Genomic DNA, 26,576 nt, shown 5'->3' with positions numbered 1-26,576 from the left:
AGCACATGTATTAAGATGAAGACATTTATTTTTTAAAGATAACACTGCAGTCATAAGGAGAAGAATACATAAGTTGATTGTTAATAACCACTAAATTACCATTAAGACTCATAAAATAGGTACTATAGCACATGCCTCTACCACCCCCATAAAATGGATAACATTCATTGATATTTGTTTCAGGATGAGTTTTATTAGGCTTTAGGTAACTCACTAGAAAACGGTAATTTGTTAGTTAAAACACCAAAGACTCTATTTCCTAAATTATACTTCTATAATTCCATGTAAGTCTAATTAGCTTTATATTTTTTATTAGATCAAATTAGATTCAATTCCAGTTACCAAAATAATAAACAACTTGTTTTAGATAGTAAATCTTTAATTTACTATCTGTTGAGGACATAATATACAGAACTATAATAAAAATCCTATAAACTGAAGTTAACAGAATTTGGGGGGAATGCTTTAAATCTTACTAAGGAAGCATATTTACTTTAAGAATTCCTCCAAACAGGGACTTCCCTGGTGGCGCAGTGGTTAAGAATCCATCTGCCAATGCAGGGGACACGGGTTCAAGCCGCGGTCCAGGAAGATCCCACATGCCATGGAGCAACTAAGCCCATGAGCCACAACTACTGAGCCTGCGCTCTACAGCCCGCAAGCCACAACTACTGAGCCCACATGCCTAGAGCCCGTGCTCTGCAACAAGAGAAGCCACCGCAATGAGAAGCCTGTGCACTGCAACGAAAATTAGCCCCCACTCACCGCGACTAGACAAAGCCGCTGCGCAGCAATGAAGACCCAACACAGCCAAAAATTAAATAAATAACAGAATGCCTCCAAACAGAATTTTTCGTAGAAAATATTTTTTGGTCATTATTTTCCTTTATATATACAGTCAGATTATAGAGGGCTGGATCACGGTATTCTTCTTATGACAATTTGCCCCTTGTGCTATTGTTACCCAAATGATGCTTTGAACCTATATAATCATCACTACTTTCATTCCCAACATCTAGTACTTTGGGTCATTATCTGAAAGCTCAGACCTTTGGGGTCTTTATACGTAGTTCTTCCTATTTTTTTTTAACAGAAGACTATACAGCATTATTTTATTTTTATAAATAAAGGGAGACTCAGGAATGTTAGATATTTTCCCAAGGTTATTCTCTGAGCCAGTGTTAAAATTGGGAAAGGAACTATCTAACGTTTTAAAAAGGAGCAACTGATAAGCACGGATTATTAGCATTCAGCTTATTCATAATCTCCAATATATATATATTTTTTAAATGAAGAAAACCTATGGAGGAAAACTTTACATTTTGAATTGGTAATTAATACACATTGTTTCTGTAGAAATAGCTTTAAAATATTATACATGGCTTTAAATGGGACTTAATATCTTTTCTTTTTTTAACAAAAGGCATCAGCCACCATGTCTGTCTCTTTTTTTAAAATTTTATTTATTTAGTTATGTATGTATGTATGTATGTATGTATGTCTGCATTGGGTCTTCATTGCTGTGCGCAGGCTCTTCTCTAGTTGCAGCGAGTGGGGGCTACATTCGTTGCGGTGCATGGGTTTCTCATTGCAGTGGCTTCTCTTGTTGTAGAGCATGGGATTTAGGCACACAGGCTTCAGTAGTTGTGGCACATGGGCTTCAGTAGTTGTGGCTTGCAGGCTCTAGAGCGCAGGCCCAGTAGTTGTGGCGCACGGGCTTAGTTGCTCTGCGGCATGTGGGATCATCCTAGACCGGGACTCGAACCTGTGTCCCCTGCACTGGCAGGTGGATTCTTAACCACTGCGCCACCAGGGAAGTGGGACTTAATATCTTAATATTTCTAAAACTCCATATTTGATACTTGTAATCACAATTTTATCCATTTAGTGTTTCAGTGAAATAAATGAAAAATTTTACTCTCAGGTTCAAATTTATATTTGTATATATGCTTTGATTAATATGTAATGCATTTCAAACTAAGAGCAAAACACCTGAAAAGCACTACTGAAACAAATTTTTCATTTATATACTGTATTATGTTCAAAAGACATTTAACTTCCTCCTTTACTACCGTAATATCTTTTACTTACTAGGATAACCTTCAACGTTAAAAGCCAAAGAAAATATGAAGAATGCTAAAAACTGAATAAAAATCAACTGCTAACTAAAACTTTGAAAAAAAAGAACACTAAAATGGTATTCAAAACCACTATTTAATTATTATAAACCAAACTCTCAAAACCAGCATTAATATGTCAAATTAGGTCCTCTTTATTAGATATTACCTATCATCATGTATTATATTCTCTTTCTGTCACAAGTCTTTTAAGAATATGTCCAATATCTTACATCCTAAGGCAGTATGCAGGTAAAGTCCATAAGACTCTTGGATTGGCAGTGACCATCTAATAAATAGTCTTTCCTTTTGCTCAGTGCCACCTCTTCCTTCCCCCTTTCTCTACCAATTAACTAAATCTCAAGTAGATGATTAGAAAAACCTGATTCTACTGTCCTAAATATGTCTTTCCTTCTTTCATTTCCTTCCACCCATCCGTCCATCTGTCTGTTCTTTTACCCATGAAGCATGTGTTAAGCCCCCACTCAAATCACTATAAATGTCCAGTAATATCCTGAGTACTAAAGAGCTCATAAATTGACTGTCAAAATTGACAGACTTAAGATCATAAAACTTAAGAGAGCAAATGACATGAACAGACAATCCTTAAAAAAAAAAGAAATAATGAAATGATACTATTCGAAGCCTTGGCTTAGATGCTAAGAAACTTAGAGTCAAAACTGTGTGTTCTATTTGTAACAACAGTAATGGACATAAATGGCAGATGATGAGTTTCTTCTCTTATATTGACTGATTAATTGGAAACAGCTTCTTAGAGTGCTGTGTAAAAGGGATTCTGAGGCAAGTCCAGGCTCTGTAGGAAAGATCCAATGACCAACTACCTACATTTATCATGGATTTTGGAAAGTATTATGAAAGCCATGTATGCCATGTTTCTACCATGGCAAGTACTAGAACATCACAGAATGAATTTTATTTTTCTGATTTCATATGATTTTCTTTTATTTAAAAATTTTCCTTTTTACTTTAGATTGGGAAATAGGAAGACTGGTTTAACATCTTAAATTACATTCTGCTGGCCTCACAGAATGAATTCAGAAGTGTTCCCTCTAATTCTATATTGTGGAACAGACTGTAGAGAATTGGTCTCTTTTTCCTTAAATGGTAGATATCACCAGTACAACCAACTAGGCCTGATGCTTTCTCTTTTGGAAGACTATTCATTATTGCTTTAACTTCTTTAATTAATAAAAACCTATTCAGATGATCTATTTCTCTTTGTGTGAGTTTTGGTAGATTGTGTCCTTCAAGGAATTTCATCTAAGTTATCAAATTTGTGGGCATAGAGTTATTTATAATATGCCTATATTATCCTTTTATTGTCAATGAGATCAGTAGTGATGGCCCTTCTTTAATTTCTAATATTAGTAATTTGTCTTTTTTTTTTTTTTTTGGTTAGCTTGACCAGAGGTTTATCAATTTTATTGACCTTCAAACACCAACTTTTAGTTTCACTGATTTTCTCTATGGCTTTCTTGTTTTCAATTTCATTAATTTCTGCTCTGATCTTTATTATTTCTTTTTCTCTGATTATTTTGGATCTAACTTGCTCTTGTTTTTCTAGTTTCCTAAGGTAGAAGTTTAGATTACTGATTTTACATTTTTCTTCTTTTCTAATATATACTTTCAATGTTAAAAATTTCCCTCTAAGCATGCTTTCACTACATATCTTCAATTTTAATACGATGCATTTTCATTTAGTGCAATTAGTGCAAAGTATTTTAAAATTTCTCCTGAGACTTCTTGTTTGACCCACATGCTAATTAGATAATCAATAAATATTTTGGGATTTTCCAGTTCTCTTTGTTATTGGTTTATATTTTAATTCTACCGTGGTCTGAGAGAATACTTTATATAACTCAAATCTTTCTAAATTTGTTAAGGTGTGTTTTATGGCCCAGAATATGGCCTATTTGGTAAACATTTTGAAAAAATAATACTTTTTAAAAGGAAGCAAAGTACTTATTTTGTATCATTTACAAGTATATATGTACAACAAGAAGGAGGGTTGGGACACAGCTATCTTAGTATTAGAAGGATTGGTAGTAATTGGGGCTTGGGATAAAATTTCCATCAATCACATTATATACAGATTCAAAAAGTGTCACGTCTCAATTCTGAGCTATAGATGACTTTAAAAAGTGACTCTAAAGAGGAAATAGGCAGTCTACCTGAAAAAGAATTCAGAATAATGATAGTAAACATGATCCAAAATCTTGGAAATAGAATACAGAAAATACAAGAAACGTTTAACAATGACCTAGAAGAACTAAAGAGCAAACAAACAATGATGACCAACACCATAAATGAAATTAAAAATTCTCTAGAAGGGATCAATAGCAGAATAACTGAGGCAGAAGAATGGATAAGTGACCTGGAAGATGAAATAGTGGAAATAACTACTGCAGAGCAGAATAAAGAACAAAGAATGAAAAGAACTGAGGACAGTATCAGAGACCTCTGGGACAACATTAAATGCACCAACATTCAAATTATAGGGGTCCCAAAAGAAGAGAAAAAGAAAGGGTCTGAGAAAATATTTGAAGAGGTTATAGTTGAAAACTTCCCTAATATGGGAAAGGAAAGAGTTAATCAAGTCCAGGAAGCACAGAGAGTCCCATACAGGATAATACAAGGAGAAACACGCTAAGACACATATTAATCAAATTATCAAAAACTAAATACAAAGAGAACATATTAAAAGCAGCAAGGGAAAAACAACAAATAACACACAAGGGAATCCCCATAAGGTTAACAGCTGATCTTTCAGCAGAAACTCTGCAAGCCAGAAGGGACTGGCAGGACATATTTAAAGTGATGAAGGAGAAAAACCTACAACCAAGATTACTCTACCCAGCAAGGATCTCATTCAGATTTGATGGAGAAATTAAAACCTTTACAGACAAGCAAAAGCTGAGAGAGTTCAGCACCACCAAACCAGCTTTACAACAAATGCTAAAGGAACTTCTCTAGGCAAGAAACGCAAGAGAAGGAAAAGACCTACAATAACAAAACCAAAACAATTAAGAAAATGGTCATAGGAACATACATATAGATAACTACCTTAAATGTAAATGGACTAAATGCTCCCACCAAAAGACAAAGACTCGCTGAATGGATACAAAAATAAGACGCATATATATGCTGTCTACAAGAGACCCACACAGACTGAAAGTGAGGGGATGGAAAAAGATATTCCATGCAAATGGAAATCAAAAGAAACCTGGAGTAGCAACTCTCATATCAGACAAAATAGACTTTAAAATAAAGACTATTACAAGAGACAAAGAAGGACACTACATAATGATCAAGGGATCGATGCAAGAAGAAGATATAACAATTGTAAATATTCACACACCCAACATAGGAGCACCTCAATACATAAGGCAAATACTAACAGCCATAAAAGGGGAAATTGACAGTAACACAATCGTAGTAGGGGACTTTAACACCCTCTTTCACCAATGGACGATCATCCATAATGAAAATAAACAAGGAAACACAAGTTTTAAGTGATACATTAAACAAGACGGACTTAATTGATATTTAGAGGACATTCCATCCAAAAACAACAGAATACATATTCTACTCAAGTGCTCATGGAACATTCTCCAAGATAGATCGTATCTTGGGTCACAAATCAAGCCTTGCTAAATTTAAGAAAATTGTAATCGTATCAAATATCTTTGCGGACCACAACGCTATGAGACTAGATTTCAATTACAGGAAAAGATCTGTAAAAAATACAAACACATGGAGGCTAAACAATATACTACTTACTAACCAAGTGATCACTGAAGAAATCAAAGATGATATAAAAAAATACCTAGAAACAAATGACAATGGAGACACGACGACCCAAAACCTATGGGATGCAGCAAAAGCAGTTCTAAGAGGGAAGTTTATAGCAATAAAATCCTACCTTAAGAAACAGGAAACATCTCGAATAAACAACCTAACCTTGCACCTAAAGCAATTAGAGAAAGAAAAGCAAAAAACCCCCAAAGTTAGTAGAAGGAATCATAAAAAACAGATCAGAAATAAATGAAAAAGAAATGAAGGAAACAATAACAAAGATCAATAAAACTAAAAGCTGGTTCTTTGAGAAGATAAACAAAATTGATAAACCATTAGCCAGACTCATCAAGAAAAAAGGGAGAAGACTCAAATCAACAGAATTAGAAATGAAAAAGGAGAAGTAACAACTGACACTGCAGAAATACAAAAGATCACGAGATTACTACAAGCAACTCTATGCCAAGAAAATGGACAACCTGGAAGAAATGGACAAATTCTTAGAAATGCACAACCTGCTGAGACTGAATGAGGAAGAAGCAGAAATATGAAGAGGCCAATCTCAAGCCCTGAAATTGAAACTGTGATTAAAAATCTTCCAACAAACAAAAGCCCAGGACCAGATGGCTTCACAGGCGAATTCTATCAAACATTTAGAGAAGAGCTAACACCTATCCTTCTCAACCTCTTCCAAAATATAGCAGAGGGAGGAACACTCCCAAACTCATTCTACGAGGCCACCATCACCCTGATACCAAAACCAGACAAAGATGTCACAAAGAAAGAAAACTACAGGCCAATATCACTGATGAACATAGATGCGAAAATCCTCAACAAAGTATTAGCAAACAGTATCCAACAGCACATTAAAAGGATCATACACCATGATCAAGTGGGGGTTATCCCAGGAATGCAAGGATTCTTCAATATACGCAAAGCAATGAATGTGATAAACCATATTAACAAACTAAAGGAGAAAAACCATATGATCATCTCAATAGATGCAGAGAAAGCTTTTGACAAAATTCAACACCCATTTATGATAAAAATCCTCCAGAAAGTAGGCACAGAGGGAACCTTCCTCAACATAATAAAGCCCATATATGACAAACCCACAGCCAACATCGTCCTCACTGGTGAAAAACTGAAACCATTTCCACTAAGATCAGGAGGAAGACAAGGTTGCCCACTCTCACCACTCTTATTCAACACAGTTTTGGAAGTTTTAGCCACAGCAATCAGAGAAGTAAAAGAAATAAAAGGAATCCAAATTGGAAAAGAAGTAAAGCTGTCACTGTTTGCAGATGACATGATACTATACACAGAGAATCCTAAAGATGCTACCAGAAAACTACTAGAGCTAATCAATGAATTTGGTAAAGTAGCAGGATAAAAAATTAATGCACAGAAATCTCTGGCATTCCTATACACTAATGATGAACAATCTGAAAGTGAAATCAAGAAAACACTCCCATTTACCATTGCAACAAAAGAATATCTAGGAATAAACCTACCTAAGGAGACAAAAGACCTGTATGCAGAAAATTATAAGACACTGATGAAAGAAATTAAAGATGATACAAATAGATGGAGAGATATACCATGTTCTTGGACTGGAAGAATCAACATTGTGAAAATGACTCTACTACCCAAAGCAATCTACAGATTCAATGCAATCCCTATCAAACTACTACTGGTATTTTTCACAGAACTAGAACAGAAAATTTCACAATTTTTGTGGAAACACAAAAGACCCCGAATAGCCAAAGCAATCTTGAGAACGAAAAACGGAGCTGGAGGATTCAGGCTCCCTGACTTCAGACTATACTACAAAGCTACAGTAATCAAGACAGTATGGAACTGGCACAAAAACAGAAATATAGATCAATGGTACAGGATAGAAAGTTCAGAGATAAACCCATGCACATATGGTCACCTTATCTTTGATAAAGGAGGCAAGAATATACAGTGGAGAAAAGACAGCCTTTTCAATAAGTGGTGCTGGGACAACTGGACAGCTACATGTAAAAGTATGAAATTAGATCACTCCCTAACACCATGCACAAAGATAAAGTCAAAATGGATTAAAGACCTAAATGTAAGGCCAGAAACTATCAAACTCTTAGAGGAAAACATAGGCAGAACACTCTATGACATCAATCACAGCCAGATCCTTTTTGACCCACCTCCTAGAGAAATGGAAATGAAAACAAAAATAAACAAATGCAACCTAATGAAACTTAAAAGCTTTTGCACAGCAAAGGAAACCATGAACAAGACAAACCTCAGAATGGAAGAAAATATTTGCAAATGAAGCAACTGACAAAGGATTCATCTGCAAAATTTACAAGCAGCTCACGCAGCTCACTATGAAAAAAACAATCAACCCAATCCAAAAATGGGCAGAAGACCTAAATAGACATTTCTCCAAAGAAGATATACAGATTGCCAACAAACACATGGAAGAATGCTCAACATCATTAATCATTAGAGAAATGCGAATGAAAACTACAATGAGATATCATCTCACACCGGTCAGAATGGCCATCATCAAAAAATCTACAAACAATAAATGCTGGAGAGGGTGTGGAGAAAAGGGAACCCTCTTGCACTGTTCGTGGGAATGTCACTTGATACAGCCACTATGGAGAACAGTATGGAGGCTCCTTTAAAAACTAAAAATAGAACTACCATACGACCCAGAAATCCCACTACTGGGCATATACCCTGAGAAAACCATAATTCAAAGAGTCATGTACCAAAATGTTCATTGCAGCTCTATTTACAATAGCAGGACATGGAAGCAACCTAAGTATCCATCAACAGATGAATGGATGAAGAAGATGTGGCACATATATACAATGGAATATTACTTGGACATAAAACGAAACGAAATTGAGTTATTTGTAGTGAGGTGGATGGACCTAAAGTCTGTCATACAGAGTGAAATAAGTCAGAAAGAGAAAAACAAACACCGTATGCTAACACATATATATGGAATCTAAGAAAAGAAAAAAAAAGTCATGAAGAACCTAGGGCTAAGATGGGAATAAATACACAGACCTACTAGAGAATGGACTTGAGGATATGGGGAGGGGGAAGGGTAAGCTGTGACAAAGTGAGAGAGTGGCATGGACATATATACACTACCAAAGGTAAAATAGATAGCTAGTGGGAAGCAGCCGCATAGCACAGGGAGATCAGCTGGGTGCTTTGTGACCACCTAGAGGGGTGCGATAGGGAGAGTGGGAGGGAAGGAGATGCAAGAGGGAAGAGATATGGGAACATATGTATATGTATAACTGATTCACTTTGTTCTAAAGCAGAAACTAACACATCATTGTAAAGCAATTATACTCCAATAAAGGTGTTTAAGAAAGAAAATGTGATACACACACACACACACACACACACACACACTGGAATGTTATTCAGCCATAAAAGAAGGAAATTCTGCCATATGCAACAACGTGGATATAACTTGAGGGCATTATGCTTAGGGAAATAAGTCAGACAGAGAAAAACACTTATGATCCCACTTAAATGTGGAATCTATAAAAACCGAACTCATAGAAACAGAGAGCAGATTGTCAGCGGCAGGAGGTGGAGGGGGAGAAAATGGTAAAGGTGGCCAAAGGGTACAAATTTCCACTTATAAGAGGAATCAGTTTCTGGGGATGTAATGTAAGGTAATGTTCTGTACGTGAATGTAGTTAACAATACTGTATTTTATATTTGAATGTTGTCTAAGAGAGATTTTAAAAGTTCTCTCCTCACAAACACACACAGAATTCTAACTATGTGAAGTAACTGCTGTATTAACTAACCTTATTGTTGTAATCAGTTTGTAACATATGCATGTATAAAATCATTACATCGTAACCTTAAACTTACACAACGTTATATGTCAATTATATCTCAATAAAGTTAGAAGAAAAAAAAAGTGACTCTAGTAGTAATAAATTTTTGGTTTTCATGAAATCTAAGTTAAAAAAACCCAAGGTATTTTTGCTATGTGAGCCATCACTATCTGAACTCGGAAATCAAAATGACTTGATTTTGTGATAACACTGGGAAAAAGATAACCCTTGCTAGCTACACTTGCTATCCAAAGTCGGAAGTCAAACAGATTTAGATAGTAACAAATACATATCTTCCTAAATAATAATATCTATAAATAAAGAGAGTAAACATCAGACCTTTGACTATTTCATCTACCTCTCTAGAAGTGTGTATGTGTAAGAGAGCGAGAAATTCTCTTTGGAAAAATTGATTATTATTTTGTATGAGTATCACTTTATATTTAGACACATAAAGTGGTAGATATTTATGATAAAATATAATGCAGAATGAGTGTTTTAATAGCACAGGAAGAGCAGTTTACACAAAATTTTTTATACTGCATGGTCTCTATTGTGTAAGAAAACAGTGCCTATTAAAAAGACTGGAAAGAAATACACCTAAATGTAACCAGGATTGAGTAATAATTTTTCTACACCTATAATCTTCTCTACATGCAAATTTTTCATACTGTTATCTTATTTCATCTGCAGTCAGGAAAATATAAAATACTGATTTTAATACAACATGATAAGTACTGTAATAGAGATATTAAAAGTTTGATATTGGTACCAGAGTACCAATTCTTTTGAGAAGTTCAAGTTAAGTTCTGGAAGGGAAGATGCTTCAAATATAGCCTAATATAATACAGCAACAGTTGATCAGAAAGAGGATATATTGTACTTGCAAATGCCAGAAAGTGAGAACATGCATGTGCCACTAGGGGAATTTAAACAGTTCCATAAGACTAGAATATGGGCTGCAATAATGGTAGGAGGAGTGGGAGGGATAAGTCTACATACACATGTTGGGGCCAAATGCTATACAAAGTAGTTTCTAGAATGAAGAAAATCTAAACCTAGCCATCCTAGGCTAAGATGTTTCAATGCTTAATTTCAATACTAAGTAAGTCCTGACCTATAACAATCATATTTCCTTCAAATACTTAAAACTACTTTTTCTCCTTTAAAATTAAAACAGAGACTGAAATTTCTTGACTATGGCAGGGGAGAGGCTGGTGGCAAATCCACTCCTCAGTAAACAACTATAACAAAGAACACAATCATCAAACACAACCATTTCAGGGCTCAAACCTAGGCAAACACGTTGCAAAGTGTTCATTCATGAAAACCAGCTAAATCTTAGCTAACAACAGTGGGGATCTGTGGTGTCTTTGCCTGAAGCCACTCTCATCATCCCCGCCCTTTGCTCAGTTGGTATGGAAGTTCTTTGAGGACAGGGCTGGCTGTGAGAAACAGCAAATTCCCTGCTGGAAGGGGTTAACAGGATTTGGAGCAGAGGGTGAAAAACCCACAGAACAATGTCAGTAAAAGTAACAAAATGGTAAGAAACAAACAGGGCAAGTCAGCAGCTATGCCAGCTTCAGGCTGCAGTTTTGGTTGGCCAGAGCTGTAGACTGGAAGACTGGTCAGAAATTTAGAAATTCCAGAAATATCCTGGAAATGAAAGAGGCACAGAAGGGCTAAATAAGCTTTCCACATAGCCTTGGTTGATTGGGAGGCTAAATGAACATGCACGGGAGACCCACGAGGGCCTGATGGAAAGCAAAAAGTGAGGCAGACTTGGAAACTGCCTGAATTTTAAATGTACTCCCAAATCAACACACATCCACTGGCAGAGGGTGGGAGCCTTACAGGCTGGAGAGGTGTTTGAGCACAACCTCTGACCTATCATTGACCCCTAATCTGTGCAGACACAAGTACAAACTGTAGGAAACCAGCCTAAAAAAATAAAAATAATAGTAATGTACAAACTACCAGGGAAACAGACTCCACAGATTAAGTGCAGGGAGATTACTAAAAACCACCACCACCATCGCCACCCTCCTTGGGGAAAAATCCAAAACAAGAGTTTCTATAACTTCAAAAATATACTGGACAGTTTTCAACAAAAAATTATGAGACATGCAGAGAAAAACAGGAAAGTGTAGTCCATATTCAAGAAAAAGAGCAGTAAATAGATTCTGAGTGAGCCCAAATGTTGTATTTAGCAAAGACCTCAAATCAGCTATTATAAAAATGTTCAAAGAATTCAAAGAAACCACGTTCAGAAGAGTAAAAGGAAAATATGACAATGACTTAACAAACAAAGTAATCTCAACAATGAAACAGAGACTATAAAAAAGAACGATATAGAAATTCTAGGGTTCACGTTTTCCATATGTACCTGTTTTTGATAGCACTGTTAACTATATAATTTCTTATGCTGGTCAATATTTTAAAAATATTCAAGAATGTTCGTAACACCTGAGTTATAAGATGTTTAGTAACTCATTATGCTTTGTAAGCTTTGTAGTAACCTTTGAATAAAGGTAAAGATCTTTTCCTACAGAACTAATCAAAGGTATATATTAATTTTTGAATGACACTGCTTATACCTAACTAGATAATATTTCAACATGGTATAAAATCAAAGTAACCAAAGGTAATGTTATGTTGATATCTACAGGTTTGGAAATGTTTTAAGAGGTTAATTTAATTTTATTTCCATGGTTAGCCTGCAGTGTCTATTAGGAATGTTTCTAGAATTATTCGAGCTTAACATTTTCAAGAGAGTAATACAATATTACTTGATTCCACAAATTTATTCTGGTACTAAGGTATATAAATAATTTTAATACTACTAAAATTAATTGGATTATAATACATACACAATGAAATATTATTTAGCCATAAAAAATGGGAAATCCTGCCATTTGCAACAACATGGATGGACCTTGAGGTCACTGCACTAAGTAAGTCAGACACGAAAAGACAAATACTGTATGATCTTACTTCTATGTAGAGTCAAAAAAAAAAGTCAAACTCATAGAAACAAAATCAGATTTGTGACTGTCAGATCACAAATTTAGGGATTGGGTGAAAGGTACTTCCAATTATAAGATAAATAAGTTCTGGAGATGTAATATCCAGCATGGTAACTATAGTTAACAATACTGTATTGTATATTTGAAAATTGCTAAAAGTTCTCATAAGGAAAAAAAATGGTAGTTAGGTGAGGTGAGGGATGGTTAACTAAACTTACTGTGGTAATCATTTCACAATATATACATATATTAAATCACTTTGTTGTATGTGTTAAACAGTGTTACATGTCAATTATATCTCAGTAAAACTGGGAAAATACTCATGTACTTATTAAATAAAATTTATGCCTATATGCATATATATAAATATTACCAGCAGGCAGATTTTTATATTGAAAATAAAGTAATGGGAATTGGTTCTATTAATAATCTTCCATTAATTCCTCATTTGTGATTTGTCAGTGGATAGACACTTTATATTTAATTTAATTGGATTTCACTGTTTTGATTCTTTGTATTACCATAAAATGTAACATTTAATGAATGATTCTTTCTCATTTTTAGTGAGAACAATTGATGTTATGGAACTACTAGTTTCCCAGATATCCCTTAAAATTTTATGCTACTTTCCTACCTAATAATATAACAAATTTACATTTCTCAGACTAACATACGACCAGAGAAGCAAGCAAAATGCCCACTACTTGGTGTAAACCATTACACTATTTTACATTATTAACACAGCTATCCAGGATAATGTTAATAATCTAAGTAGAAAAGTATACTTACTCAGTTATAAATTCAGGGTTTGTAAAGCTGAGGTTGGTTAAATGACCTTCAAGTTTAGAAGATTCATGCGTATTTAAGGCTGGAGTGGTCTTAGTGGCGAGTACAGCTCTTTTTTCATCTTTTTCAAGTGCTTTTCTCTTCCCACCATTTTGAAAATATTCTCTGCATACACTACAAGGCAAAATAAAGTTATATTTTAAAACAATAGGTATGAATATAAAATAAAATGGGAAAATATTAACCTTTATTAATCAAAATGGGAAATTTTCAAATTATAGTGTCCTATTTTTAAAATGTCACATTGAGGTAAGTTTGAGCACCTGTAGCATTTTCAAATTTTTAAAATTACCATACAACAAAGCATGATCATAGATTATGTTTAAAAGTGTTTTTTCAAAAGTACAATGTGCCTGTATGTTTTGCTGAACTTTATTCTTAGCTAAAACATAAGCTCCTCCAGAAAAGCTTAAATAACTCTGTTATTCAGTGACAGAATTCAAAAAGTAGTCACAGTTAACTCTGAGCCAGCTCTGCTGGTAGTAGACAGTTGTTTTTCAGATCCCTCCTGGTTTATAAAAACAAAGTCACACATATATACACTAATATGTATAAAACAGATAACTAATGAGAACCTGCTGTATAGCACAGGGAACTCTACTTAGTGCTCTGTGTTGACCTAAATGGGAAGGAAATCCAAAAAAGCAAGATATATGTATACATATGGCTGACTCACTTCGCTGTACAGTAGAAACTACCACAACATTGTAAAACAACTATACCAATAAAATATATATATATGTATAGTTATCACACAAAAGAGAAGCTCCATTAAACTATATCCAATTGCTGTTAAAAAAAAAAGTCACAAAATCAGGTTGCCAAAATATTAAGAATCATGCTATTTGCTCTGAAAGAAGAACATAAAAATCTGGTTAAGGTAAAAATGGTATCATATTATAAAGGTATACATTCAGAGAGAACAAAGGTTTTAACATAATAGTGATTTTTATAACACTTGGAAATTATTCCTGTCCATCAAGAGACCACTACTGCTTGTCCCAATTCTTATAATATAAATGGATATTAAAATGCAGATTTTTCAAGATGTATTATTTCAAACTCATTTAGTTTAGCCCATATCAGGTTGTTATCTGTAATCAGAAACTGATGACTGGCATTAAGATTAAACAATTTTCTTCATACCTAATACAATTTTAGGGTGAAAATAGTAGGGTACCATGCCTGGGTATGTAACAGGACAATAAACATGAACCACAGAATCAACTCAAAACACTTACTAGCTATTAAAGACAAAAAACTTAAAGGAAGCAAGACTGGTATGATCTGCCTCTGGCCCTTGAGCTTACAATATGACAGGAGATACATACTTAGACAATTAACTGATATACTTATCAAAGCTTAAAGTGAATGTAAATGAAGCTAAACAAATTTTCTTTATTTTTAGATTCTTAAACCACATTATTATTCCATATAGCTCATACTCTGAACAAGCTAGACTATTTTTCTCCATAAACACTCCTTGGTGCAGTTTCAAAAACACATGGCTAGAGAAGAAGTGAAAAATTAATTTAAAACTGATTTCAGCAAGTAGAACTATGGTGTCTAACGAAACAATGCTTATTTCCCCTCACACTTAAAGGATGCTATTAGTTCAATTTCAGTTTGTCTAAGTATCTAATAAAGACTTCTTTAACTTATCCTATGGAGATTTAATTTTAACTCAAATTATATACAGGAGTTGAAACTCATTTATCATTAATCAAACATTTATTAAGTACCTATCATGTGCCAGGCACATAGGTGATGGAAAAACAAATTGAAGAAGGCATTGCTGCCCTCAAGGAGCTCAGACTAGTGAAGGAGACAAATAATTATATATTGGGTTGGCCAAAAAGTTTGTGTGGGTTTCCAAAAGAAATTTTGGGGCCAACCCAATAGTAAAGAAAATACAATTGATAAATACCTAACGCCCAATCTAAAATCAGTAGTATAAGCTGATTTTAGGAAGATAAGTAGGAATAAATCAGGCTAGGAAGAATGTTAGTTAAGGAGGAAAGTGCTTTCCTGGCAGAGAGAACAGCATGAGCAAAGGCATGGAACAGAAAAGCATCATGGATCCCGCAGAGATAGACATCAGTTCAAGGCATGTGAAATTTAAACTGCCAGGCAGAAAATGGATGGATGGACTCATAAGTGAAAAGGCCCTAAGGCCAACACACATATAGAGAGGAATGACAGCCACATGACACTGGAGAGGTAAACAAACTTCAGATCATGCAAGACTGACAGGCCTATTTAGGAATGTGGTCTTTTTTAGAAATCTAATCTAATGACAGAAATGGTTTAGTGGTTTCTTCGAGTGGGGGGTGGGCTGACTACAGAGGTGTACACTAGAGCTTTTTAGAGTCGTGGAAAAGTTCTGTATCTAGACAGTGGTGATGGTTACACAAGTGTAAACAACTGTCATTACTCACTGAACTGTACACTAGAATGGGTATATTTTATTGAATATTAATTAAACCTCAGTAAGGTTGATTGAAAAATATAGCCTGAATCACCTTGGAATTAATACTAAAAATAATACCTTTATCATATAATATTTCACTAAGGCATGAAACACAAGGGTAAAGAGATTACTTACCTTTCTATTAGGTAGAACCACAAAGAGCTGCTGATATTCAGTAGTTCTTGACCCACAAAAATTGCAATTTTATGTGGTTCAATCTCAATGTTACCTAGACACTTGACTGCAAAATACTTAAAGGGCTAGAATTCCAGATACTCATAGGATAATAACCACCATCTAAACCCCAATCTCCCTACAAAACTTCCAAGAAATATACAAAACATTAGGAAGAGCAAATAAAAGCACACACAGTTCACACCTATGGCATAACTAGGAAACAGGAATAGCACCTTATTTTACATGTAATTGGGGAAATAAAAATCTGAGGCCAACTGAGTTGGCTTTGGAGTTACCCGAAGTACAGAGTCAGATGAGGACTGTGTAAGAGAGGAAGGTATGATGGGGTCTTAGAGGTGGCACAGAAAAATCGATAATACTAGCTAAGGTTCACCACAGAGAGAGTCCAACTCTGAATGGAGAGATCTTAAGACTTATGGGACATAGTGAAACAAGGCATTAGGCACAGGAAAACCAAAAGGAAAAAGTCTGGAAAGTATATGGGAAGGGCTGTCACCAAAGGTGAGAGCTCTGTGAAGATATTATTTCTGAGGGAGAATGGAAGCACCTTGAAAAAAGGGGGTATCTCTGGAGGTGTGTTGATAAAGGGAAAGAATCAATTAAGAATAAAGAGCATACTGACATAAGTTAAACCTATTAAAAATTCATAAATCAGCCAAAAGAGGACAATACTTATTAAAGGAACTCCACTTTCATATCTGTAGCAATCAAGCAAGGATCTTTGGAATTAAGAAACAAAGCAAGCACCCAAACCTCTACCTATACCTCTATACACAGTCTAACATAAAAGACAAAACACATAAAAGAGATGTCCAATGAATCCAGCAATCGTACAAGTTTCTATTAGAAGGGAAGAGAAAGATATCACAACTTTTCAGTGGATGAAAATTCTCAAAAACACAGAAAATAACAGTTATAAAAGAGAAGAAAACTGTAACAACACTTCAATATTAATTATACATAATTAAGCAATGCAGATATGAAAAACATTTCAAATTTGAAATTAAATAGAAAACTGAGGATAAAGAAGAACTACATAAATAGATATTCCATGAATATGAATAGGAAGACTCAATACTGTCACTATGTTAGCTCTTCCCAAATTGACTTATACATTCAACACAATCCCAATCAAAAGCAGAGCAAAATATCTTATAGATAAAACAAATGGATTCTAAAGTGTACATGGATAAGCAAAGGACCCAGAATAGCCAACACAATATTGAGGGTGATGAACAAAGTTGGAGGACTGACACCATCTGATTTCAAGACTTAATATAAAGCTGTAACTATACCATTACTATTAGTAATCAAGGACAGTATGTTGTAGGCAGAACAATAGACAAGTAGATCAATGGAACAGAAGAGAGAGCCCAGATATAGATCCATGTAAATACATTCAACTGATCTTTGACAAAGGAGCAGTGGAGTAATACAGTGGAGTAAAGACAGTCTTTTCAACAAATAGTGCTGGAACAACTGGATATCGACATGCCAAAAAAATAAACCCTGACACAGATATTACACTCTTCACAAAAATTAACTCCAAATGGATCACAGACCTAAATGTAAAACACAAAACTCTAAAACTCTTAAGAGAGTTTTATAAATTTTTAGGAGAAAATCTAGATGAACTTGGGTGTTATATCTAAAAAGTCATTGCCAAATCTAAGTCACAACCCTTAAAAAAAAAAAATTGAGACACTAGATTTAATTAAAATAAAAAACTTCTGCAAAAGACAATGTCAATAGAATGAGAAAACAAGCCATAGACTAGGAGAAAATATTTTCAAAAGATCTATCTCATAAAAGACTGTTATCCAAAATATATGAAGGACCCTCGAAACTCAACGTTACGAAAACAAACAACTTGATTAAAAAATGGGCAAAAGACCTAACAGACACCTCACTAAAGAAGGTGCAGATATCAAATAAGCATAAGAAAAAGACTCTCCATATCACATGTCATTGGGGAAATGCAAATTAAAATAGCAATGAGGTACTACTACACATTATTAGAATGACAGAAAACCAAAACACTAACACCAGCAAACGCTGGTGTGGAGCAACAAGAACTCTCATTCACTGCTAGTGGTAATGCAAAATGGTATAGTCACTTTGGAAGACAGTTAGGTAATTTCCCACAAAACTAAATATACTCTTCCCATATAATCTAGCAATCAAGTTTCATGGTATTTCCAAAAAGAGTTGAACACTTACTTCCACACAACAACCGGCAGATGGATGTTTACAACAGTTTTTTTTTTTAAGATTTATTTATTTATTTACTTTATTTATTTTTGACTGCTTCGGGTCTTAGTTGCAGCACACAGGGTCTTCATTGAGGCATGTGGGATCTTTCGTTGTGCCACACAGGCTTCTCCCTAGTTGTGGCGTTTGGGTTTTCTCTCTCTAGTTGTGGAGCACGGGCTCCAGAGAGCACAGGCTCTGTTGTTTGTGGCACGCAGGCTCTCTAGTTGAGGCACTCGAGCTCAATAGTTGTGGTGCGCAGGTTTAGTTGCCCCACAGCATGTGGGATCTTAGTTCCCTGACCAGAGGTCGAATCTGTGTCCCCTGCATTGTAAGGTGGATTCTTTATCACTGGACCACCAGGGAAGTCTCTACAGCAGTTTTGTTCGTAACTGCCAAAATGTGGAAGCAACCAAGATATCCTTCAGTAGCTGAAAGGATAAATAAGCTTTGATCCATCTACACGATGGAATATTATTCACCACTAAAAAGAAATAAGCTATCAAGCCAAGAAAGACATGGTGGAACCTTAAATGCACATTATTAAGTGAAAGATGTCAATATGAAAAGGTTAAATACCTTAATTCCACCTACATACATTCTAGAAAAGGCAGAACTATGGAGACGGTAAAACAGTCAGTGGTTGCTGGGTATGGGGGGAAGTTGGGGGGAGAAGGAATTAACAGTTGGAGCACAGAGGATTTTTAGAGCAGTGAAACTGTTCTGTATGATACTATAATGGTGGATACTTGTCATTATATATTTTTCAAAACCCATAAAATATATATTACCAAAAGTGAACCCTAATGTAAACTATGGACTTTGGATTCTAATGATGTGTCAGTGTGGGTTCATCAACTGTAACAAAGGTAGCACTATAGATGGATGTTGATTGTGATGTGACTGCCTATGTGTGGGGTCAGGATGTATGGGAACTACCTGTATTTTCTGCTTAATTTTGCTGTGAACCTAAAACTGCTCTAAAACAATAATGACTATTTGAAAGAAAAAAAAAAAGAACACAGAATAGATCATGTGCCTCTTGATGCAGTACCCTGAGAAGGATACAATATCACCTATGTGATATTCTTGCTAATAATATGCTTAACTTGAACCTAATCACAAAGAAACAACCATACAAATCTAAACTGAGAGACAGTCTGTAAAACTTTGACTTTACAAAATGTCCATGTCATAAAAGACCGAGAATTTTCCTAGATTAAAGAAGACCAAAGAGGGATAACAACTAAGTGCAATGATACACACTGAAGGATTCAGGAGCAAAAGCCTTGTGATCTCTGCAACTGACTTTCAAATGGTTCAATAGAGAGTGCAGGGAAAAGGCAAGGGGGGTGTGGCGGGGGGAGAAAAAGGGGAAACGATACAAAATGAGACTAAAATAGAGCAACATTTTGTTTTTCAAAACTGAAGGAAATAAAGTGTGAGTCAAGGATTTTATATCTAGCCAAGTTATGCACCTTGTAACAAAACTACAGAAATATAGCTTTTGGTAGGTAAGAACTCATAGAATGTCACAGTTGCAAGATTATTAAAGCATGAACTTCATCTATGAGATGACTGGGAAATGTTGAAGAAGAGGCTGGTAGAGAATAAAAAGCATTAAATGAATTAAAAAAGGATACTTTATCATGCTGAAGACCACAATTCCCAGTGAAGCCATGTACTATGTATCATAGCAGCCATCCTTACAAAGCAGAAACTCCATGAGATGCATGGAGAAACAGGCAAAACTAAAAACAGGGAACTTTAACACACCACTCTCAATCAAGTAAATGAACAATAAGTAAGGTTACAGAAGCCCTAAAGAGCATAATAAGGTTTATCTTATCACTGCATAACAAACTTCACTCTATTCTTTTTCAAGTGCACATGGAATATTCACAAAAATTACCATATACATGTATTAGGTCACAAATAAAACTACAGTAAGAGCCATAGGAAAAATAATAGACAAAATCATCCAATCTCAACGCAATAAGGCTAGAACTAATAACAAAATAAAACAAAAAATTCATTTCACCTGCAAATTTTTTTAAAAGTTAAATAACTCTGGAGTCAAAGTACTAATAAAAATCACAGAACTTCTAAAAAACAATAACAAAACCACCACAAGTCAGAATCTAAGAAATGCACTAAAATAGCGACCTGAGGAAAATTCAGACCTTTAATATTTATATCAATACAAATGAAAGAATCAAAATAAATAAAATAAATATCTAACTCAAAGGATTAGGGGAAAAAAGTAAAACAAAAAAAAGGGAGTAAGATATTAATGTTAGGAAAAAACAGAACCAACAAATAAATACATAAACTGGTTCTTTAATTTGTATAACTTTATACAAATAAAGCTGAAAACTTAGATGAAACATAATTTTTCTAGGTAAGTATATTAAATATAGGATATAGGAAAATTTATTAAACTTGACTCTTGATTACAGGTAGAATTAATAAACTGCAGTTAATTTTGCAATTAAATTGCAAAATTTAAACAAACCCAAAATTCATAGATGAAATAAGAGAAAGTTATCAAAGAGTTGCTTCACCAAAAAGCATCAGTATCCACTGAGGAATTCTACCAAGGCTTCAAAAATCAGATAACCCCTGTATTTATCAAGCTTTTAATTTTCTGTAACTTAGGATGTTCTGACATCTGGGAGGGCCTTACAGACCCAGGGAGAAACTGCCTCTCCAAGGCTAGCTAATTCCTAAAGATAATAAACAACTTACTTGGGAGCGCGCCTCTCAGAGTTGCAACTATGGGTTGCAACCCAACCATTTCCTTTATTTAACTCTCACACAAGTCCATGTTTCCCAAACCCTAAATTAACTCAGGTCCAGGTACCAGACAGTTAGGGACAGCTCGTATGTTCCAAAGCCCACCAAAATTATTCAAACTAGCCAGTCCTATACTGTTTACACTGCTTTGCCTTTCCCATGTAAACCCTATAAAGGATCAGGTCTATTTTTTCCCCTCACTCCTGCTTCTGCCTCCTGACCAAATGTGGTGCTTCCCTGTGTGACATGGCATACCCACTTCTCTCAGGGCATGTAAGTAATAAATTCTTTCAATGGCAATGACCTCTCCATGCCATCACTCAGTCACCTCTATAAATAAAACACACAAGTACAAATTAGGCAACGCCAAAACTGTTTAAACAGTTCCAGACCATATAAACAAAGGAAAATTTTCTAAAGTCATTTGTTATGGAGCAAATACAATGATAATCAGGTGTGAGAATGTCTACAAAAAATACAGAAATATAAAATACAAAATATAAAAATAAATATCAATGTAAAATATGAAATAAAATTTTAACAAACAGAATCAAATATGACCGAGTATGTATCTCAAGAATATGAGGATTATTCAATATAAAAAATCCTTCCATATAATTCACTATATTCACAAATCAAGGAGAAAACATTCATTTCCATAGATGCTGAAAGGACATTCAACAATATCCAACAGCTATTCCTAATAAAATCAATCAATCAATCAGGGCTTGGTGAATGCTTCCTAACAGTTAAATTGTATCTATATATCAGCCAAAAAAGCCAGCAACTTATATAATGGGGACATACCACACACATCACTGAATGAGTAAAACATAGCTAATGCAACAGACAAGAGAAAAATAATTAGTTAAATGAATTGGAGAGAAAGAAATAAAACTCTATGTATACATAGATATGATAATATACCTAGAGAATCCAAAAGAATCAATCACAAAGTAATACAAACAGTAAGAGAATTCAGTAAAACAGGATGTAAAACATACAAAAATCAAAAGCCTCCACATGTATACAAACAATAGCCTGTTAGGATATACAACGGAAGGAAAGATTTCATTTATAATAGCAACAAATGATAAAGTACCTAGGAATCAACATAATAAGAAATGTGCATAATCACTATACAGAAAACCTTAAAACACTACTGAAAATTCAAAAGTAGACTAGAACAAATGGAAGGATATATAACTTTTTCATGGATACAATGACTCAACATTATAAAAATTCCACTTTTTTCCAGTTATTAAAAAATTTAAGGTAATCCCAATAAAAATACAAACTTTAAAAAATTTAGTTATCAGCAATAAAAAGAAACGAAATTGAGCTATTTGTAATGAGGTAGATAGACCTAGAGTCTGTCATACAGAGTGAAGTAAGTCAGAAAGAGAGAGACAAATACCGTATGCTAACACATATATATGGAATTTAAGGGAAAAAAATGTCATGAAGAACCTAGGGGTAAGACAGGAATAAAGACACAGATCTACTGGGGAATGGACTTGAGGATATGGGGAGGGGGAAGGGTGAGCTGTGACAGGGCGAGAGAGAGGCATGGACATATATACACTACCAAACGTAAGGTAGATAGCTAGTGGGAAGCAGCCGCACGGCACAGGGAAATCGGCTCGGTGCTTTGTGACCGCCTGGAGGGGTGCGATAGGGAGGGTGGGAGGGAGGGAGACGCAAGAGGGAAGAGATATGGGAACATATGTATATGTATAACTGATTCACTTTGTTATAAAGCAGAAACTAACACACCATTGTAAAGCAATTATACCCCAATAAAGATGTTAAAAAAAAATTTAGTTAGACCAGTTGATTCTAAAGTACATATGGTGAAACAAAAAACCAAGAATAACCAAGAAAATCCTGAGAGAGAAGAATGGTGGTGGGGAGGCGGAAGAATGATATAGAATAGCATGGATTAAATGATATAGACAAGGAATCATTACAGGAAGTCCTAAAACAGAACCAATTATGTGGGGAATCTTCGTATATCACGTAAGTATATGTCAAATCACTGTAGAAAAGGTAGACGTTTTCATAAATGATGTTGGAGAAATAAATAACTATTGGGGGGGGTAGATCTATACTTTGCAACAAACACTGGAATGAATTCCAAAGAGGTCAGAGATCTAAATGTCAAAAAAAAAAATGATTACCATAAAAGTACTACAAGAAAACATGAGTGAATTTCTAACAGGAATTCTTACAGTCTGGGAATCAGAAAAGCTTTTCTAAGACAACTGGAATCTTGAAGCAATAAAAGAAGAGACAGATATATCTGATTATGTGAAAACAAAAACCTTCTGCATGGCAAAACAAAAACCTGCATGGCAAAAGATACAAACTCAAAGAAAAAGGGCACATATCTCTAAATTATATACAGAGCTCTAAAAAAAAATCAAGAAAAAAGGGACCAAAAACCGTTAGGAAAAAAAGCATCAAAAACACAAACATATAATTCACAGAAAGAAAAGGCAAATATTTCCTAAGTATATGAAAACGTACTCAACATCATTCATAAGAGACACGTAAATTAAAATCACATAGAGATATCAATTCCCATCTATCAGACTGGCAAAAATTCAACAGGTAGGCAACATACTCTGTTGGTAAGATTTTGGAGAAACAGGTATTGTCATTTTTGCTGGTGGAATTAAATGATTTAACCTCTATGGAGGGTGATGTGGCAATATCCAACAAAATCACATATGCATTTACTCTTTTACTCTGCAATTCCACGTCTACAAAGATACAATGCCAAAAATACAAAATGAATATGCACAAGGTTATTCGTTACAGCACTATTTGTAACAGAAAAAGCTTGTATGTAACTTAACAAAATGAGGAAAACATCTATATACTTGTGGTGGTCAATTTATGTGTCAACTTGACTGGGCTACGGGGTGCCTAAATATCTGGTCAAATGTTCTGGGTATTTCTGTCAGGATATTTCTGGATGAGACTAACATTTAAATGGGTAGACTGAGTAAAGCAGATTGTCCTTCTTAATGAGGGTAGGCTGTATCCCATCACTTGAAGGTCTGCATAAAACAAAAAAGCTGACACTCCTCAGAGTACGAGAGATTCTTCTTGCCTGACTGCCTTTGAACTGGAACACTGAATTTTTCCTGCCTTGGACTCAAACTGAAACAGCAGCTCTTCCTGGGTCTCGAGCCTGCTGGCCTCAGGATAGGAATTATACCACTGGTTTGGAACTCCTGGGTCTCTGGCGTGTCAACTCATCCTGCAGATCTTGGGACTTGTCAGCCTTTACAAACACATGAGCCAATTCTCTGGAGAACCCTGATTAATACAATATCAAATAGAATGAACTCCATGACATAATATTAAGTAAAAATGAAATGTACAAAAGAGAGTATAAAACATGTACCACTTGAAGAGATAAGACAGGGTGGATACATGTATATACATTGTATGAATTTGCTTATTTCTTCAAAAAGGAGAAACAAGAAACAAATGAAGAAAATGGAAGGGAGCCTATTCTGAGTATACCTTTTTGTAAAGTTTTGACTTTTGAACCATGTAAATGCCTTATATTCCCCCAGATTAAAAGAAAATAAGAAAAAAGCCCATAAAACAAAGTGAAACTAACTGCATAGTAAATTGGTAATATAACCATACACAAAAGAATTGTTTCATGTAACTTTTACACACAGTATTCTGACCCTTAGTGAGATATGTTCTAAAGACGAAAGAACTAACTGCAAAGAAATCTTAAACTTCACTCAGTTTATTGTTAGAAGTAGAATTGGTACTGTAATTTTGAAACCATTTTATGTGAACTATAGAACAAAGCAAATATGTTGATGTTATTCCAAACTAAGTCCTTCAGAGTAACAGAAGAGATAATATAGAAATATAAAACAGAGAAGTTAGGCAAAAAACCTGTAATGTTACATTTGAATAGCAAATACCAATTATGAATTTAAGACTATATAATATTTCTGTTCAGTGAAAAAGCCTAGAAGAAAGGACACCGCAGAAGCATATCTAGTGCCCAGATCTTAATTTCTATTTCTCACTACAAGAAACTAAGGCTCCTTGATTGTAGGTCTTGACTGGGAAGGTAAAGCTTATCTTGTAGTAGATAGCAAGAAGTGCTCAAAGGTGCTGTCAGAACCAAGAAGCCAGCTTTGAAGAGGCTCCCACTGGCTAAATACAGATTAATTTGAACACAAACACACACTCAAACACAAATCAAAGACTGATGGAAAAAGTGAATCCAGGAGCCTGCAGTGATATTCCAAAAACAAACAGACAAAACCCACCAAAACCAAACCAACCAACCAAACAACAACAACAAAACCACAACTCACTTGTCACAATTGGAATTGACCATTACACCAACTCCTTACTCTGAAAATTGCTAATTAAACAGAAAGAATTACATGTATATGTTTACTTTTACCTAGCCTTTCCAGAAAACATGTAATCATTCCCTGTTCATAAGGGAAAGTTTTTATTTACAGAAGAATGACCGCTAATAAATGCAAGGAATGATACAATTAAAAAAATCATTTTACCACCCCAAATTTATTTAATAAATGGAGTAAACCTGTTAGTTGAAAGATTGTTGGGAGACAAGATTGATTCACAAGCCAAAAATGTCACTCTACGTATGACTTGCTAATTACAAAAGGAAAACATAAGTTTACAATGGAAGGATCTAGTAGTTACCACCTTAACCAAATGGCAAAATTTATCGTCTCTAACAGTGGAATAACCTGACAATAAGAACTTGCTAACGTGATGCAACGTGAAGTATGCAGTTTCACCTAATAAATATTTTGGCAAAAATCTGGGACCTGAATCAACACTTTAAGACTCAATGTTCAGTTTACAAGAAATAAAGGAGACTGAGAAAGTAGTTAAATGGCACCATGATAAAACAATCAAATAAATCCAAAACAAAGACACAAAGCTAGTTTTGGATTAGGATACAGATAATCACAATAGACCCCTGGTTGTGCTATAACTAGGAAAAAAGAAAAAAACCTACACAATCTAAAAATAATGTATTAAAAAGAAATCAAGAGAACTGAGTACGCAAAGAGGTCTAATGGAAGGGACCACAGGCACTTTGTGCATTTGCTGAAAAGGAGCATGAGTGGTGAAGGATCAAGCCTTCCAAGGTAGAGGAATTTTGTTCGAT

The 26,576-nt window shown here is 34.8% G+C and overlaps 1 protein-coding gene across 1 annotated transcript in view; it reads right to left on the bottom strand.

Moving 5' to 3' along the window:
- Positions 1-26,576, bottom strand: part of SAMTOR (S-adenosylmethionine sensor upstream of mTORC1) — an 86,985-nt gene that overhangs the window by 41,323 nt on the left and 19,086 nt on the right. Inside the window, exon 3 of the mRNA XM_082662030.1 lies at positions 13,609-13,779. Coding sequence (XP_082518156.1) covers positions 13,609-13,779 — 171 coding nt within the window. The remainder of the gene's footprint in view (positions 1-13,608; positions 13,780-26,576) is intronic.

The sequence above is a fragment of the Grampus griseus genome (assembly GCF_964374135.1).
Source record: "Grampus griseus genome assembly, chromosome: 9".
Lineage (NCBI taxonomy): Eukaryota > Metazoa > Chordata > Mammalia > Artiodactyla > Delphinidae > Grampus > Grampus griseus.
The sequence above is the reverse complement of the archived record's forward strand: the minus strand, read 5'-3'. Positions and strand labels throughout refer to the sequence as shown.